This window comes from Myotis myotis, unplaced genomic scaffold (genome assembly GCF_014108235.1).
Source record: "Myotis myotis isolate mMyoMyo1 unplaced genomic scaffold, mMyoMyo1.p scaffold_m19_p_5, whole genome shotgun sequence".
NCBI lineage: Eukaryota > Metazoa > Chordata > Mammalia > Chiroptera > Vespertilionidae > Myotis > Myotis myotis.
The window spans coordinates 34,203,746-34,223,849 of record NW_023416357.1 but is presented as its reverse complement, the minus strand read 5'-3'; the positions used below and the strand labels follow the sequence as shown (position 1 = coordinate 34,223,849).

Here is a 20,104-nt window from a genome sequence, read left to right as displayed (position 1 = left end):
TGTACAAATATTTGTTTGAGTACCTATTTTCATTTCTTTTGGATATGTACCTAAGAGTGGAATTGTGGTACTTATAACAAACAAAATATAAATTCATCATCATCATCATCATCATCATCATAATGCTGAATTTATTATTTGCAAAGTGGCTAGTCTTTTGTCTTAGTTTCATATCTTGTTATCTTTTTTTAAACTAATTGAAGATGCTTCTTTTGTCATATACTTTAAGATGCTTTGTTATTTTTTTTCTTTATTGATTGTTATTTCTTAACTGTCTGTTTGGTTGCATTGTTGTCTGTCTGGGTGCCAGTACTATAGTTTCTCCCACCCCATATTCATATAATTACTTTTTAATATTTAGACAGGAAAGTCTGCTTCCTCCATCTCTCCCATTCCTACTTATTTCTTTTGTCATACTTTTCCTTGCTAGTTCCATATGTTTATTTCTCCAGGTAACATTTTATTCCTCTCTATCAATGACATCATAAATCAGCCGTGGGCAAACTATGGCCTGCGGGCCGGATCTGGCCCGTTTGAAATGAATAAAACTAAAAAAAAAAAAGACCGTACCCTTTTATGTAATGATGTTTACTTTGAATTTATATCAGTTCACACAAACACTCCATCCATGCTTTTGTTCCGGCCCTCCGGTCCAGTTTAAGAACCCATTATGGCCCTTGAGTCAAAAAGTTTGCCCACCCCTGTCATAAATACTTAATATCTTCTTGGCATTCACATGGAAATTACCATTTTAATTTTTACTTTAGAAAATAGTCAGTGCAGTTATTTACCAGTGACACTGTGGTAAATGAAGTTTCATATTTTTAGGTGTACTGTGATTTTTTTTTTTAGCTTTAAAATCTGAAACAGATGAATACTATCTTAATTGTGGTTGGACTATTGACTGGCCTAAGAAGTTTGATGCTGCTGGGACAACTTTTCGCTACAAGAGACCAACTGATGAACCAGAATCCTTGGTAGCTCCAGGTCCCACCACGACAAATCTCATTGTCATGGTAAATGTGTCTTTGCCTCTTTATTTTCTCTGCTTTATAGATAAATTAGGTAAATAAAGGTGAAATGGTTTGCCCAAGTGTTTAAAATCCTTGTAAAGTTAAAGCCAGAGTGCTCTCCCATATGAATGTTTGACCATTTCATTGCTTAGTTGAATAATATTTTTATAACCCAACAAGGTAGATGAAAGAAATGGCTCTAAATTACCTATGAAAATGGAAGGAGAAAATTCAAGATAAGTGCATGTGTTCTAAAAGTTATCTTAAATTTCTTATAAGGCTTACTTTATGGCATTATCTTCTTCAAAAGAAATAATAAGTATCTGAATGAAGGCTCATTGTATTTTGATTATTTTCACCAGTTGTTTTCAATGGCAGGTTCTTTATCAAGATACATATGAGGGAATTACGTATAAGTTCAATGTTCCTATCACTCGGACTGGCAGTGGAGACAGTGATATTGGCTTTACCTGGAATCATCAGCCTTGGTCAGAATGCTCCACTACTTGTGCTGGAGGTAAGACAACCACTAGGCAGCCCACCCAGAGGGCAGCATGGAAAGCAAAACATGTTGTGAGCTATGCTTTGTGTTTGCTAAAGAAGCTAATTGGAAACATTTCTTGCAGGTTTGCTCCAAGCTGTAATTTAGCAAAAGAAACTTTGCTTTAATTATATTATATTCCATTTGTTTTTAACCTCATGTAATTTGTACAGATTTGTTGGTAAAATACATCTTGGCACAATGAGTGTCTCTGCTGATGCTTCTCCCAAGACTAACTTGAAGGTGGGCTATTTGCTTTTCGTGAACACATTCTTGGTAAAGAACATCAAGAGTTTTAAATAAGAAAATGGGCAAGAATCAGGCGGCACAGATACAGCTTCTTGTAATGGGGCATGAGAATGTATGTCCGTGTGCTTGTGTGTTTGTGTGCTTGTGTGTTTCCCATTATCGTACGCAATCTCCCTTCTCCTGCCATCAAAGTTAAGGGGCTCTTTACCAGGATACTACAATCATTACTGGTGTCTGGGTCTCTGGGTTAATGGTGTATCCTGACCCCCAGTATAGTCCCTCAGAGAGGTAGCTGCTAGGCGGTGGTTGGTGATGTGTTGGTTGTCCCATGTGCTTTTTTCATGGGTGCCTTTTCCCCACAATTTACTCTATTCCTAATCCTCCTCCCTCTAGTGGCCACCAATGCAATTCTTTACCTCTGGCTGGGAGAGCAGGACAGTTGGCTTCCTTCAAAGCCAACACCTTTGCTGCTGCATGGACTGGTGAGTAGAAGTGCTGTGCAAGCAGCATCTTCATTCTCTCTGGAGACTAAATGCATCGCCTCCACCGTACACCTTGATTGCAATAGGCAGAGAAACAATCCTATCCTTTAGGCCTACGCTAGACTAAAGTGCCTCACCATTCTGAAAGCAAAAACTAAATTTTGAATAGTTATATCTAGAATGGAAGAAATTGAAATAAAATGAATGATCCCATTTTACCCCATATTCCAATGTATTACCAATTTTTCTTTTCTAAACTTCTTGGAAACCTGTCACTTAATGTGAACTTTATCCAATCTTGTCCTATACTCAGTGAATCTCTGACACCTCTGATTTGCAAGGATTAAATCAGAGAAATTATTTTCACAGAAATGAATTTGATATAATAAATTTAGTATTTTTGGACTCATACAGAAGGAAATCATTAACTATAACTCCAAATTCAGTAGTAAGCACTGTCTAAAATAAAAAAGCAAATAATAATAATAATGTTTTCTTCTGTGTGAAGTGTCATGAAACATGGTATGTATAATTTGTGGCATATTTTAAAAAATTTATAATTCCCATCCATTTTATGTGTGAAATGGTTGGTGATTTGTAATGTAAAGATATAAAAAGTATAAGACATTACTGTTTTTTTAATAAAATAAAAGATATTTAAAATGAATTATTCAAGTGAATGCCAGTGTATTATTCGTTAGTGGCATTTATACATATAGATTTCTTCCAATTAAATTCCTTTTTTATTCAATCGATACTTTCCCCTTAACAGTACATACATAAGTCAGGTCCTAGGTAAGATGAGATAAACTTATTTAAAAAGAATTAAAATCATTTAAAGTTTAGGAAATCTAATGAGGAAAGTCTAAGTGTTGAGGTTGATAACTTAGAGAAAAGAAGGCTGAGGGAAAGTGTATCTTCAAGTATGTGACAGAAAGTTGAATGGCAAATTCTTAGGGTCTATTCGTCTTTGTACTAAAAATTGCTATATTTGGGGATGATTTAGACATAGTTTTGTATGAGGCCAAGGAGGGATTAAATGAATTCTCAATGTTCCTTCTAACCCTATGATTCTTTTGTTCAAAAAGCGGATAGTCCAACAAAAAAAGGAGAAAAATAGGTCATGAAGAGTGAATTTAAAAGAAAAGCCTTGATTTTCTTAAAGAAATATGAAAAATCTAAATGAGTGTTATTCTTTTCCATAGCACTTGTATTGAGAAATCATATTAGAAGAGTAACTTCTTGTGATAAGTGATAAATCAAAAGAAAAGGAGGGCGAAAAGCCCCTGGAAAGAGAATTTTCTTTTCTTTGTTATTTATACTTCTCTCTTCTCTCTGAAGTTACTAATCAGAGATATTTGAGGTGGTTCTGGGAATTGGAATAGTGCTCAGTTGTAAGTGATTGTGGCAGCATTCATGGGGTCATTGCCTTCTTTGGAAGAGAGATGTACAGTACTTGAAAGTTGGCAGGCTTAGTGTGAAGAGCTCCCATTTGTCTTGGTAAGTGGATCTCAAAGTGTGGTCCCTAGCCCAGCAGCGTCAACATCACTTGAGAATTTATTAGAAATGCTAATTTTGGGACCCTATCTCAAACCCACTGAATAGAAACTGTCTGGATGGAGCACAGCAATCTATGTTTTAGCAAGCCTTCCAGGTGCTTCTGATGCTTGGTCAGTTTGAGAACCACTGGTCTTGGTTGACAGAGAAATTTAAAGCCTAGCACTCTAGACACATAGAATCCACACCCTCATCATTGAAGTCTGTGCATCTCTCTAGATTCTTTTGCACCTACAACAATGTCTGGCACATATTAGGCACTCAATAAATATTTGTAGATGAGTGAATGAACAAAAGGAATTATTTTGGCAATTATATATTTGTTCTAGTTCTTCCCAGTGTGGAAAATGAGAGCTTATAATTGCTGTTTTTCTCATGAAGTGGAGCTAAAGGATTGCCACAAAGACACAATATAATTTTGGTTAGCATGGATGAGTAAAATCAAGCTCCTCTCTTTTGTTTTCTTTACTCTGAATAGGTGGGAAATATTTCCTATGATATAGAATACCAATATCAATTATTGGAGTTATTTCTACTTACACATACCCCCAATTTTTAACCCCCAAGTTCTTTAAATACAGGAAGCATATGATTGAGGAAATCTTTTGAGACTTGGAAATCTTGATCAAAGAGGGAACCAGTTATCTGCTTGGTAGTAGTAAATGGAACTTCATCTATTGTTAAGGAATCTTCCAGGAAAAAGTCAGTTCCACTGAGTTTTTTTTACTAAGTAACTAAGGATGAATACTAAAGTTAGTTCTCAATTGGTATACTTCACTCTAGTCTTTCCAGGGTGGTGTTATGTGTCTTAAGGCTGTCAAAATCTTTTTAAATGGAAAAAGAGAAAACAAGATCTCAAAGAACTTTCTATTGCAATCTTACAAGACTCCTCAATGTTCTTACCTATTGCTAACCTGCATGTTTTATTACTGGAAGACCTTTGGACTTTGTGTTTGAGAGCAATATTGATAGTTTTTTCTTGTGAGATCTTTGAAGATAAGAAGTTTTGAGACTGTTTTTCGGTTGCTTAGCAGACCCAATGACAAATCTAATGCTTCAGGAAATATTGCTGGTGATTAAGTCCAAGTAATGGTCTTTTCTCTGAGTCAGTGATGAAACACTTCCTTAGCCTGAATGATAACATAGACATGCTATGGGGTATTGTCTTCAGGATAAATGTGATTTTTAAGATACAGTTTTAACTCTTCCTCTGAGTGAAACCCAAGCCCATGAATTAAAAATTGGCTATTTTCTGAACCACTGTTACTTCAAATAGAGTTTTTGGTTTTTTATTTCTTATCCAAACTATTGAATGCTCTGTAGTTTATCTGACTCCCAAATTTATATACTACCATTATATTCATGATTAATGTGTCAATTGATAAAGGTTGGCTGGGCAGTAAGAATTGTATTATTTTAAAATACAAAGATTTAGGAGTGTTTTTTATCTACTAGTAATTTATGCCAGTATGCCTTTGCACTCTGACTTCTAAAGCTTCAAATAACAAATACTGTACACTCATCCTTTGATTTTAGTCATACATATTCCATTTTTATTAATGCTTGGCTAGATATGGGGTTCTCAGATTTTAGTGTGCATCAACATTACCTAGAGGGTTTGTTCAAACAAGATTGCTAGGTTCTGCCTCCAGGTTCTGATTTGGTGGGTCTGGCATAGGTTCCAAGAATTTGCATTTCTGACAAGTTTCCAGTGATGCTGCTGCTACTGGTTCAGAAACCAGACTTTGAGAATCATTGGGTTAGACACATAGGTTTTATCAAGCTAATGTCTGTTAACACAAAGTGATAAATCTTTTAGGTAATAATCTACATTACAACTAGTCTTTTTAATGATAAATGGTTCTACAATTGAGCTCTGTAATAATAAATACAATTTTATAGTTTGAAAAACATTTTCTGGTGCCCTGTTTCATTTGGTCATTCTTGGCAGCACCATGAGGTAGACATTGATATTATTTTTTCTATTTTGTAGGTAAGACTCAAGTGAAGTAACTTGCTGAAATTAGGAATTAGAAATTGAGTCTCTAGTGATTTTTAAAACGTAGCATTTTCTTTCTTAATAAAAATGGTCTTTACCTTGAACAGAGCGTTTTCACTAATTGGCAACCTCAACAGAGCCACATGATGTATCCCCATTTAAAAATAGCTTCTTCACTAAGCTTGAAAATTCATTGTTTCAAATGCTTTCCCTAAAACAATGGATCTCAACTGTGGCTGCACATTGGAATTACTGGAGAACTTTAAACAATTCTGTGTTTGGCACCGCCCTTAAATATTCTGATTTAATTTCTTAAGAGTGTGGCCTGGGCATCAGATTTTTAAAAGCTCCCTAAGTAATTCTAATGCACAGCTAAGGTTGAGAAGAGCTGCCTTTGAGGTTGATTGAAAGTTTATTTATTTTTCAAATGATTTACATTCAGATTCAGATACCTCTGGGACCATTTCTAACTCACATCTCTTATTAATTGGCTACTACTTGACTGTAGTGGTTAATGAGATTTGGGTATAAGTATTTGGAATGGGAAGGTATAGAGGATCATCAGAGAAGGGAATGAAAAAGGTGGCAGGATGCCAATTAATTTCATAATTTGTTTGTGTGGGCATTGGCCTTGGACATGCATTTGGAAAGCTTTTTTATAGTTCAGTTTATTTGCATGCCATATTTTACTTGATGGATCACATATAAGCCTCTAGTTAATGTTTTTAAAATGCACTAAAATTGTGCTAAATATCACTTCTTGGCCTTTTGGCTAATATCAAGTGAAACTGTGCTAAACAGATTTTGAAAGCTCTTTCTTCTAATTTCAAGTTTTGTGGTACTTAGGGTGCTAAAATGTGTAAGTGGATATATATTCAACTTAAAATTAGACCCACAAGTCAGAATGTAAGATGCATATGACCCCTGTTTTAACTCAATATCTATGTAAACTAATAAGAAACTTCTTTTCTCTTTGTGACTTATAGTTCTAATCAGAAAAATTCTTCTATTGTTTTAGGACATTTTTTTTTTGATAGGGGATGAATCTTTGTAAAATGCAGCAGTATTAATGATAATTTGCTGTCTTTCTGAATGTACTCTCATTTCACACTATTCAAATCATTCCCTTGTACCCACACTACCTCCTTAACATCTTCTCTTATTTAATACAACCCTTAGGCTTAAAGCAAAACCTTCCAAAGCCAGCTAATTAAGAGTTGATGCTGTACTTGTTGCATTTAACTTTGCACCTGTTCTGCTACTGAAGAAACCTTAAGGATACTTCCTTTGTATTGCAAAGAAAGGACAGGAATACATATTCATTTTGCATGTAGTAGTTTTAAATTTATACTCAAAATATATACAATCTTTGTCCTGCGATTCACTTTATTGACACTTCTGATTACTTTTCCCAAATTGTTTTTTTTCTAGGGTTTTCTTTCTTCCTCTTTGTGTAGAAGTACAAAAATTGTATACCAAAGAACTCAATTTGAAAACTGAAAAACACACAAACGCATGGAGGCTGAATAACATGCTACTAAACAATGAATGGGTTAACAAGATCAAGGAAGAAATCAAAAGATACCTTGAGACAAATGAAAATGAAAACACAATGACCCAAAATCTGTGGGACACAGTGAAACAGTTCTAAGAGGAAATTCATAGTAATACAGGCCTACCTCAAGAAACAAGAAAAATCTCAATATAATCTTACACCTAAAGAAACTAGAAAAATAACAACAAACAAACCCAAAAGTGATTAGAAGGAAGGGTATAATAAAGGTCAGAGCAGAAACAAATAAAATAGAGTCTAAAATAAATACAAAAGATCAATGAAATCAAGAGCTGGTCCTTTGAAAAGATAAACAAGCTGGACAAACCTTTAATCAGACTCATCAAGAAAAAAAGAGAGAGGACCCAAATAAATAAAATTAGAAATGAATGAAAAGTGACAACTGACACCACAGACATACAAAGATTTATAAGAAAGTGCTGTGAACAACTATATGCTAACAATACAATTTGGAAGAAATGGATAAATTTCCTGAAACATACAATCTTTCAAGACTGAATCAAGAAGAAACAGAAAATCTGAACAGACTACTACTAATGAAATTGAATCAGTAATTACAAAATTTCTCAACAAACATAACTCTTAGCCTGAATGTCTTCACAGGTGAATTTTACCAAACATATAAAGGAGAATTAATACCTATCCTTTTCAAACTATTCCAAAAAAATTGAAGACAACAGAAGACTCCTAAGCTCATTTTATGAGGCCAACATCACCCTGATTCCAAAACCAGATAAAGACATTACAAAAAAAGGAAAATTATAGGCCAATATTCCTGATGAAGATAGATGCAAAAATCTGCAACAATATATTAGCAAACCAGATCCAGCAATACATTAAAAAGATCATACACTATGATAAAGTGGGATTTATTTCTGGGATGAAAGTTTGGTTCAATGTCTGAAAATCAGTTAAAATGATATACCACATATCGCTTCTCGGCCTTTTGGCTAAGATCAAGTGTAAAATGATACACCACATAAACAAAGTGAAGGATAAAAATTACATGATCATATCAACAGATGCATGAAAAGCATTTGACAAAATTCAGCATTCATTTATGGTAAAAAAAACTGTCAGCAAAGTGGGAAAAGATGGAACATACCTCAACATAATAAAGACCATATATGACAAACACAACCAACATCATACTTAGTGGGGAAAAGCTAAAAGCATTTCCCTTAAGATCAGGAAAAAGACAAGGATGTTCACTTTCACCACTTTTATTCAACATAGTGTTAGGCACATAAATCAGACAAGAAGTAGAAATAAAAGGCATCCAAATTGGAAAGGAGGAAGTAAAACTGTCATTATTTGTAGATGACATGATGCTGTATATAGAGAGAACCTTAAAGATCCACCATAAAACTATTAGAAGTGATAAATATAGTAAAGTAGCAGGAAAAAAATTAATATTCATAAATTAGTTGCATTTTACACACCAATAATGAACTATCAGAAAGAGAAATTAAGAAAGCAATCCCATGTACAAATGCATCAAAAAGAATAAAATACCCAAGAATAAATTTAACCAAGGAGATAAGAGATCTGTACTTGGAAAATTATAAGACACTAAAGAAAGAAATTGAAGATATAAATAAATGGAAGCCTATACCATGCTCATGGATAAGAAGAATTAACATTTTAAAATGTCTATGCTACCCAAAGCAATCTATAGATTCAATTCAATCCCTATCAAAATACCAATGGCATTTTTCATAGAACTAGAACAAATAACTCAAAATTTATATGGAATCACAGAAGACCCCAAATAGCTACAGCAAATCTTGAGAAAGAACATAGTTGGAAGTATCATGCTACTGATATCAAACTATACCACATGACTATGTAATCAAAACAGCATGTTGCTGGTATGAAACAGACATGTGGATTGATGAACAGAATAGAGAGTCCAGAAATAAACCCACACCTATATGGTCAATAAATATATGATAAAGAAGGCAAGAATTTACAGTGGGGTAAAGACAGTTTTCTTTAATAAATGATGTTGGGAAAACTGAACAGATACATCCAAAAAAAAAAAAAAAAGAAACTAGGCCACTTTTTTATACCACATACAAGAATAAACTCAAAATGGATTAAAGACTTAAATGTAAGATCTGAAACTATAAAATTCCTAGAAGAAAACATGGGCATAAACCCTAACATTGCTCTTAGTGATTTTCTTAAGGATATATCTCCTTGGGCAAGGGAAACAAGAAAAAATAATGGGATTATATCAAACCAAAAAATTTTTTGCACAGTACAGGAAAACATGAATAAAAGTAAAAGATAGCCTACTAATTTGGAGACGATATTCACCAATGATACATCCAATAATATACAAAATTTATAAAGAACTCATACAAGGTAACACAAAAAACAACAACACCACCCAAACAGTCCAATTAAAAAGTGGACAGAGGACCTGAATAGACATTTCTCCAAAGAGGACATACAGATGGCCAATAGTTATATGAAAAGATGCTATAATAATCATTAGATGTCACTAATAACCAAATTAAAACAATAATGAGATATCCTCTCACACCTGTCAGAATGGCTATCATGCCCTAGCCATTTTGGCTCAGTGGATAGAGCACCCACCTGTGGACCAAAGGGTCCCGAGTTCAATTCCAGGCAAGGGCATGTACCTTAGTTGCAGGCTCCTCCCTGGCCCGGGCCCTGGTCAGGGCTCATGCAGGAGGCAACTGATCAATGCGTTTCTCTCACATTGATGTTTCTCTCTGTCTTTCCCTCTTCCACTCTCCCTAAAAATCAATGAAAAAATATCCTTCGGTGAGGATTAACAACAACAAAAAAGAATGGCTATCATCAATAAATCAACAAGCAACAAATATTCGAGAGAATGTGGAGAAAAGGGAACCCTCTGCACTTGTTGGTAGGATTGCAAATTGATGGAAAAAGTATGGAGGTTCCTAAAAATATTAAAAATAGAGCTACCTTATAAACCAGCAAGTCTACTTTTGGGTATTTACCTGAAGAAATCCAAAACAGTAATTCAAAAAGATATATGCATTCTTATATTCATTGCAGCATTATTTACATTAGTCAAGATATGGAAGCAACCTAAGTATCCATCAATAGATACTTAAAGATATGGTATATATACAATGGAATATAACTCAGCCATAAAAAAGGATGAAATCTTGCCATTTGTGACAACATGGTTGGACCTAGAGGGTATCATGCTAAGTGAAATAAGTCAGAGAAAGACAAATACCATCTGATTTCACTAAAATGTAGAATTTAAAGAACAAAATAAATGAACGAACAAAACAGAAACAGGCTCATAAATAGAACAAACTGATGGTTGCCTATATAGATGGGGGTTTCGGGTGTTGAGTGAAAAAGGTGAAGGGATTAAGTCATGCGGCTATAAAGTACAGCCAGCATAGGGAATGTAGTCAATAATATTGTGTAGTGCCAGGTGGGTACTAGACTTATTGGGGGCTACTTTGTAAATTATATAAATGTCTACCCACTAATATAAAATAATATCGAATGGCAACTGTAATTGAACAATTTTAAAAAACCACCTCAATTTGGTCAGGTTTCTGCTGAGAAACAGGCATCTCTCTGCTACACATTCGTTGCTGGACAGCTAAGGCAAAAAGAGATAAGTTACATCTGTGCTCAGATTGAGGAGGAGGAAGAAGGAGACAGGTTATTTTTAGAGGCAATTTGTTTTAGGTTTTATTTTTTTAAATGTTTTAGCTTTTAAAACTTTATTTAAATTATTTTTTATTTTCCAATTACAGTTGACATACAATGTTATATTCGTTTCAGCTATACACTCCAGTGATTAGACATTATTTAACTTACTCAATGGTCATCCTGATACATCTTCTACTTGCCTGGCACCATACATAGTTATTAGAATATTATTGACTATATTTCCTCTGCTGTACTTTCCATCCCCATGATTATTCTGTAACAACCAATTTGATTTTGTTTGCAGATAAAGATTTTTCTTATATATACATACTATGGATTATTCAAGAATGTTTCTGATCAGTTGTCCATTTAAAATATTGACCATTTAAAATATTATCATTACTTTTATATTTAATTAGCCTAATTAAGTTTTCTTGCATGTTTGATGCTTATTTTAAATAAGTGCTTTTTCATTTATTATTCTTTTGTTCTCCTGGATGTCATCTTAAGCCTTGAATGTGTGTGTATATGTGTGAATTGCATATAAACTTAAAAGATATTCTTTCTGTGTTTCTTCTTTCTAAGTAAGACATATTCTTTTTTTTTTTAAGACATATTCTTTTTATTTTACTATCTGTGATTTCACCTAATTCACCAGTATTCTCATAAATATTGGAACTGGTCTCTACTTTTTCAGATTTTTAAGATGCTTTACATAGTTTTGCAACTGCTATTTTGTATTCTTCTGATTTAGGGCCATATTTTTCAAACTGCATCATGGAGCCCCAGGACACTGCAGAATATTGGGCATTGTCAATGCCAACACGGTCACATCAGTTGTATGCCACAGTTTATTACTATTAAGTTGTTTGGACCTAACTAATTATTAAGTGAAACTCTTTGGTATTTTTTTCTGCCTTGGTTCTGTGAAAAATTTACTGAGACACTAAGGATGCTGTGAACCAAGAAAGTTTGAGAACTCTTGATTTAGGGTAAAATGAGTGTCATTGATATTGAGTAAAATGAGTGTCATTAAAGTTGGATAAAAATTAGTCACCTCACTTCAGTAGACATTGAATTTCATTTCATAAGAGGGAAAAAGAAAGCATATAACTTGTTTATTCTGGGTCCTAGTGGTGTTCAGAGTTTAAAAATCAGATTTTTTTAGTTAAGGAACTAGAGGTCTTAAGTAATATGTAATTTCTCCTTCAGACCTGTATTAAGTATTCCTGCTTATGTGCCTTCCTGAATATGTTTCCTTCCTTTGTCTCTGTTAGTTCAGTTTAAGAGTTTAAGATTAGTGGGTGATTTAAAGAAAAAAGGAGAAAGAGAAAATAAACTATATATTTAAAAGAGCCCCTGATAGCAAATTCTTTTCTGCAGTTTACTACCTAATGAGATTATTTAATAATCTACACTACTTATTTATTAATAACATGTTTTTTCCAATGATTTTAATGAATCTATCATGCAGATTACTATAGCCCCTTTAAAATGTTGGCTATTTCTACATTGTTTCTAGGGAAACATTATAAGTTCATGTTATATAATTTATTGTTTTCAAGAATGATACAGCACAAACATAATGTACACTTAAAAGTATAGCTAAGTCATTCTAAAAATAGCGCATTTAAACTTTTTAAAAAAAGCCATTATTATTCAAAAATATAGAATGCAACCTTTAGGCTAGTACTAGTATCTGCCTGAAAGAGAACAGCTCTCAAAGTACCAGATAAAACAGAGGCAAATGCTTTGCCTTTTCACAGTCCTTTTGATTTCTTTGCTAGTTCTAAGTACCTAACATGCTTACCATCACTAAAAGTGGCCAATTCACTATTAGTGAATAAAAGAATGTGCTTCAAACAAAGAAGGGTTTTGAGACTTGACTTTTATAGACATAATAACAATAATAATGACTAACACTTGTCAGCTTATAAAAGACATTTATAATGTGACTTTGACTGGAACTCAAAGTGGAGGATCCCAAGTGAAGCAGACAGAGGAAAACCAATCCAATTGTTTTTGAAGATTCAAAATAGACTTGATTGAAATTAAGTGTTAAAGACATAAAAAAGTTGAATTCTATAATTAAGTTTGCTTCTCTTTGATTTAGGAATTACCATGTGAAAGTTACTTTCAGTGTCAAGTAAAAGATAACAGATGGAAATTTTAGTTTGAATAATTAAAAGCCCTTTACTTATCATCATTCCCCCCCTTAGAAAAAAATCTTTATGTAACTAGTTTTTAAGAAAAAAAAATCCCTATGGAAGTTATTTTCATGTGAGGTTTTATAATATACCATAACTTGAAGCTGTGAGGGTTCTTTTACATTTGATTCCTGTATATTCCAAATGTAGGCATAAAACCTATTTAATAATACAAGTCCCTTGTAAAAAGTGACTTGAATTTTCAGGGAATAAATATTTGCATTCAGCTTCATTTATTATTTCCTATTATTGTCTTGATCTTTGAAAAAGAAATTTTTTATAAGACTGGACAATAGTCTGTCATTGCATTGATGGTGGCATTCCCCTATTGACTCTCTACTACCATCCCCTTCTTTCAAGTCATTTTCAGTGTTGAGAAGGATGAAGACCCTTTAACATAGGGGATTAGTTGTACCAGGCATTATAGCAGGGCATCTGTGAACATCACAGCTCCTAAAAGCATACCATCTTGTAGCCATCAATTACACCAGGCTCGGTTCTCATGCAGCGTGCCCAGGAGAGGAGTAACTCCTCCAGGCAAACTCGTGCTCTTGGCTGGTTCACACTTCTGGAAGTTAATATGCTTGTTCACTTATTTGTCCATAATCATTATTTCTATTTCTATTTTTCCTTAAGCATATGGCTTTCCCTACATAATACGCTTTTTAAAAAATTCATTGAATTCTCCTGGGTATCTTCAATATAACTTAAGCTTTCTAACCTCTCGTAAAAAGTCTTACATATGAACATTGCACCTGATAACCTGACATTTCTTACTGTTTACTCTGCATATTGTGGCTTGCATTTCCTCTTAATGTTAAGATTCATAACTGAAGGCAAGAGATCTCTGCTAATCTAAAACATTTCCCCTGTGTTCTTTCCTCTTTCATCTCATTTCTGTTGCTTTAGAGATTATATTTTTTTCCTAATGTGATTAGGACCTAGATACATATTCACTCGCTGAAAAACTTGGGTAAGACTGAAAACAAAGTTTAAGTTCATTCCTATTGTATTAATGATGTATGTGTCACAGATCATGTTTCACTTGACAAAATTTTTGTCCAAAATACCATTTTTAACAACCATATCATATGTACCTTTACAAGTTATTATGCATAAAATACTTTTGGAAAAAAGAAAGCCTTTTATAATGGTAAGCATCATCATCCCAATTTTATAGAATCTTATGATATTACTATACCCATTTTTTTTACTTGAGCAAAATGAGTTTATTTTAAAAGCTATATATAACTTGTAAGAGAAATCAGACAGCAATAATAAACAAAATTAAATAAAAAATAGTAGACCTGAAAGGGCGTTGTTTTTTTTTTTGAAAGGGCATTTTTTTAAGGTGACTTCCATAATTATAATAGTGCTTGCCTAATCTTGCCTCCTCATTTTAATGTCATCTCATTGAGGTCAAGACTGCCTCACTTATTTCCCCCCTTATGATAAGGAATAAACCATGCCTTAGACATGGTAGGAATCCAGTGAGTTAAATTAAGCTAGACACTTGCCATGGAAAAGATTACTGTTCATATATAATGAGTAGTAGGAATTCCCTCCAGGGATAGTGTGATTTCAAATAAATGCAGTATATGTGTGCTCCACCCTACCTTACCATCAGTAAACACAGTTGAAAAATACAATATTTTTAGAGTTGCATTTTTCTTTTCTTAATCCTGTTCCCTTGAGACATCTAGTTTTGCTAGGACAGAAGGGAAGACACTAAAAAGGCAGAGAAAGAAAGCCTTTGAACAATAAAAACTAGCAGGAGGCTCATCAGAAGCAGGAAGCATATGGGTGGAGCTGATTGGTACCCTGGATGCCAGCTGTTAGATCCAAGGCAGATGGGCTTTGCTCTGCCCTGAAAATGCTTGTGTCTGGCCAATAATCACACAGCACAACAGCCAGATTCCAGCAGTGAAAGGCAGAGGAGAGAGACTTTTTATTCGTGGAACTTGTTGCTCTTTGGATAATATCTGCCCTGAAGACTTAGATTATGTTAATATTGCTAGCCATATGCTCTGTATACTGTGGTAATATAGTGTTGTCTTGGTTGCTAGCTACTTTGGGTGTTGTGGTTAAGCAAATTGTTGCTTTAGCCACCAACCACATTCTTAGTCTAAACTCTGACTTAATAACTTCTTTCCCCACCACTTCCTCTTCAGAAAACTGCTATGATATGATGTGCTATGGCTCTAGGTTAAATTATCTAGATGTTGGTTAGCCCATTCATCCCAAGTATGCATGTATACCTCTCTTTTACTCCCTTATTGACTCACTCATATGTGGTTATTGACTGTTCACTTACCAGCCCATTCAATGGTCTGGGACTGAAATCTGGGTGTTATGAGTAGATTTGAGAAGACCCAGAAGACCTTCCTCCTGCCCTTAACCTTCCCTATACCATTCTTGGTTTAACATAGTCACTCTTTCTAGTAAAATTCAAGTGGTAATTTCTGTGTATTGAGTACCCTCTTTCCACTTTTAAAACGTGACCTTCCCTGAAAAAAGGCAACATATTGCTAAAATGATTATACATGAATTTATAAAATTAAGAGAGAGAGAGAGAGAGATGGGACATGAGGACATTAAGCAGCTTACAAGGGGAGTAGAGGAGGGACTGAAATGGAGGTGAGAAATGAAGAGGAGCTGTAGTCTCAGGTGCTCATTTGGGCTTGGCCCTAGGACTGTGGCTGCTAAGCAAAGATCCCGTGCTCTTCACGGGAATCATCGCATAAACCTAGAGCAAGTACAGCAGGTGAAGGAGTTCATCCAGGACTCAATTGTTCCAAAATATTAAAGCCATTTCTTGATGTGTAGCTTAGAACAGTGATTCAAGTTGAGTACTTCTTTCTCCCATTAGACAAGAGAACCTTTGATGGACAAATGGATCATCTGTAACTTTTAGCTATTGGCAAAAAGTTAAATATAAGATCTGACAAATTTAAATTTTCAGACTGAAAGTAAGGCTTACGTTTCCATGTTAAGAGCCATCATATTTGATTCTTTAAATATAAGTAAAGTAAAAGTCTCTACATAAGATATACCCATTTTAGAGATTTTAAAGTATTACTAATATATGCCCTGTATTGCTAATGGCATTTTTGTACTTAAATTTTATAATATGAAACCACTAATTTTTTAACCATAGAAGAGGTACTGCATTTAACAAAAGAATAGGTATAGAGTTTGCTATCAGTACCATTAGGTATTTAAGTATAAATATAGTTAGTACAGTTTAAAATTTGACTAATTAAATTCTGCAGAACATCTGCATATCTCGAGGGGATATGGACACTAGAAGCCACTAGAATTTTGTTTTCAATTAGGTGTATATTGACTGGTCATGTGGACATTTTATGTTTTTGGGTACAAGCTATAAGTCTTCAGATTTAAAAGCATAGTGACTTTGTGTAACTGGATGTAATTATACCCAACAGGGTTTAAATAAACTTCTTAGCAGTGTTTCACAGATTACTAGAAACTGTGTACAAGAGGCTTGGTAATATAAAGATTCTAAACTTAATCATTTCTCTTGTTGACTTAGTTTATATTATTTCTAGTTGATCTGTATTTTCTACTTTCTCAAGTTAAATGCTGCATTTTTCTTAATCCAAAAGTATGTGATTAAAAATTTGTCCAATTAGGTACATTGGTTTAGAAAGTTATACTGTTGCTATTCACTTAACAAGAAAAAAAATTCTGTAAACCCACCAAGTGTGAGGGTAAAAGTTGGAAGGAGACTTCTGTGCTGTTGGAGGGAGATATTTCATTGTTGTGGAAATATTTGGAATAGATTACTAGTATAGTCAGTTCTTGAGTGTGAAATACCACACTGTCTAATATAACATTTTAGAAGAAAATTAATAAAAGATGAATGTGAAGAAAAATGCGTCTTCATACAATATGGAGTTATTTCAGCTGTTTATTCAGGTAGTATTCTAAAATTATGAAACTGAAATACACCTCAAAATTCCCTAATTCTTAGTTTTTAAGAAGTCAGAGGGGCATGACCAAAATTAAGTCTATTTGTAATTCTTAGCACTTAGTCAAGTATCTCATAAGAAGCACAGGGCCTTGTATTAATAACTATTCTGTATGAATGAATGAATGAATAACCTGCTGACCACATTTAACTGGCATTTTTGGTTTATGTACTACATAACTTTAAACTGATCACTGGATCCCACCCAGAAACTATTTTGTGCCTAATTTTTTTCCAAAAGTATTTTATGCAAAATAGCCTTAAAAAGAAACGTCTACAACAAAGATATAAAATTGTGGATAATTTTTATTTTGTTCTCTCTGGTTTTGTGTATTTTTCAAATTTTTAACAATGTTATATAGCTAACTATTTTCAAATACATGGCTAAAATCTATCTTAAAATGAAATACAAATTTCACCTCTCGTACTAACATCTCATCTCTGATAGAAATTACAGAGGCCTTGCTTTTACATTAAAGGCTACTTTAAAAATTAATGTAATTATAACCAAACAACATGTCTAGGATTAATTTAAAGGAAGTAGACTTTTATCTTAACCGGAAGAAACCGAATTAATGTTACTGCCATGGATACAGAGCAACGTCAGTTCCATTTTGTATTATCCTTTTCTGAAAAACAAGCAAGATACTAAGTTGAATGCCAACTTTCTTCTTGCAAGTGTAATCACATTGTATTTATGATTAAACATATTTATAAATGTTGGGTAAAAATGTTACTCTAAGTATAATCATGTTTGAATGACTGGAATAAAAAGAGCCATGCTAACCAATAAAAATAGCTCCTTGCTCTCCCTGATAGGAACTTGAATCCGGGTGTATGGATACTCTGAGCCACTGTAGCAGTTGGCAGTTGAATCCTGTGACTAATGGTAGAGATTTTTGTCTAGGTAGATCAGATGGACTTAGTTAGATATCTGCCCACTGGAATGACATAACAGGGAGATATCTGATGAATATTGTGAAACATCTGTGAATGGATCACAGCTACGCCTGGATGTGAATCATTCTTCCCCCCAAAATCTAAAGTTTAATAGTTAAAAAATTCCAAACTGTTATCCCATAAACTGAGATGTTTGGCCTATTTTAGGAGTTGGGGCGGAATGAATACAACACATACTCTAAGACATTTTGTCAGTAAGTCATTTGGCTGTGTTTTAAACCTCTAAATTTAGGAGAGCCTAAAAACTTGTTGAAGGTCATCAGTGAGAGCCTGGGGTCAGTGCAAACAATAAAATACACCTTCTTCAATTGATCGCCACCAGAGACGACAGCACTTAACAGTTTTCCTGATCAGGGGATTTCTTATCTTTAAATTCAACTTGGTTAAAAGTGTGCAAAACATGATGGAGGCACTCCCACCTCACAAGTCCATGACTTTTAAGGGATCTGTGGGGAGCATTTGGTGTGCAGCTCTTTCGGTGACAGTTTCCTTTACTGAACGATCCTATTTCACACTGATTTTCTTAATTTGCTATTAAACTCTTTTCTTTAGGCTACTATTAAAAGTAATAGAAAAAAGTCAAAACTGGAGGTTTGTGTGAGGCTAGCTAGGTGTGAAGCTGTGATTTCCTAGGTACTGCTCAGGCTCCTACCTGGTTATTGAGACAGGGTGGTGAGTAGGGGGTAGCTTCGTCTGCTTTTATTCCAATTCCAGGAGCAACCTGCTACCTCTATATCAACTGAAATCTTTTCTTGTCGTTTGACCTTTTCTCTGACATTTTGATAGACTTATCTTTGCTTCTTTTGATTCTTCTTTTTGAGCCTGCATAAAGTCTATTGACCAGGGATGTTCACAAATCAGAGTGTGTCTGTGTGTTGTGTATGTCTTTGTACTTTGTGACATGTGAGCAAGTTGTGGTTGGATGTCTTTGCCAATAAATAACAATCATACTTAGAATTGTACATATTTTATAATGAGAATGTTTTAGCTATGGCCAACATTTGTAAGAGTTTTTAAGAATGAGATAAGTATTTTTGTAAGTTCAGATTTTATGGAATATGTATGCATCTGTTTAACAATGGTATAATCAATGGGCCCAACTCCTTTAAAGTAGATTAATGGGTTGTAGTCCAAAAGTTCTCTGCGATCTTTAAATTCTAGACTTTGTGGGCTATTCGAAAAACAAATATATAAATGGAAGAAAAGAATGAAATGTGTGAATATGATGCGCTCCTAACAAAGACTAAATTAATTGGATTTGTCCTACAAAATATCAAAAAGTAAATGCACCCCTATTGTTTTGTTTTAAAATAGATATATAACCATTGTTTTGCATTGAAATGGATATTCACATATTTTATCTGATGATATTTGGGGCAATGAAGATTTTTTTTTCTTTTTTAAGGAAAGCATGAAGAAGATTATACACATGGGACTGCTAATTATTTAAAATCACCAATAGTTTCTTTTCTGAACTTGAAAACAGTTATGTCACTAAACATGAGAACAATAATTTTGCCTAAATGTGCGGTATAATGACCAGGACTTCTCTCCCTTTTTAGAGAAGCAGTCAAGTGCTTTTGGAACAGAAAAGACAGCAGCGATCCAGTGAGGTTGATTCCTCACAGAGGAAAGCTGTGCATACCTAACTTATTGGAAGGTAAACTACTCTTCAATTCATTATATTCTCCTTTTCTCAAGGTTTCCAAAAACAGGAGGTGGTCTGCAAAAGAGTGGATGACAGCTCTATTGTCCAGGACAATTACTGTGACCCTGACACTAAGCCACCTGAAAAGCGAAGACGCTGCAATATTGAGCCCTGCTCACCTGAGTAAGTAAAAGAAGTGAGAATTA

The 20,104-nt window shown here is 34.1% G+C and overlaps 1 protein-coding gene across 2 annotated transcripts in view; it reads left to right on the top strand.

Moving 5' to 3' along the window:
- Window positions 1-20,104, top strand: part of ADAMTS6 (ADAM metallopeptidase with thrombospondin type 1 motif 6) — a 233,598-nt gene that overhangs the window by 177,726 nt on the left and 35,768 nt on the right. For both annotated transcript variants that reach the window (XM_036309506.1, XM_036309505.1), the window contains 3 exons: window positions 853-1,016; window positions 1,392-1,530; window positions 19,952-20,081. In XM_036309506.1, the coding sequence (XP_036165399.1) occupies window positions 853-1,016; window positions 1,392-1,530; window positions 19,952-20,081 (433 nt within the window). The remainder of the gene's footprint in view (window positions 1-852; window positions 1,017-1,391; window positions 1,531-19,951; window positions 20,082-20,104) is intronic.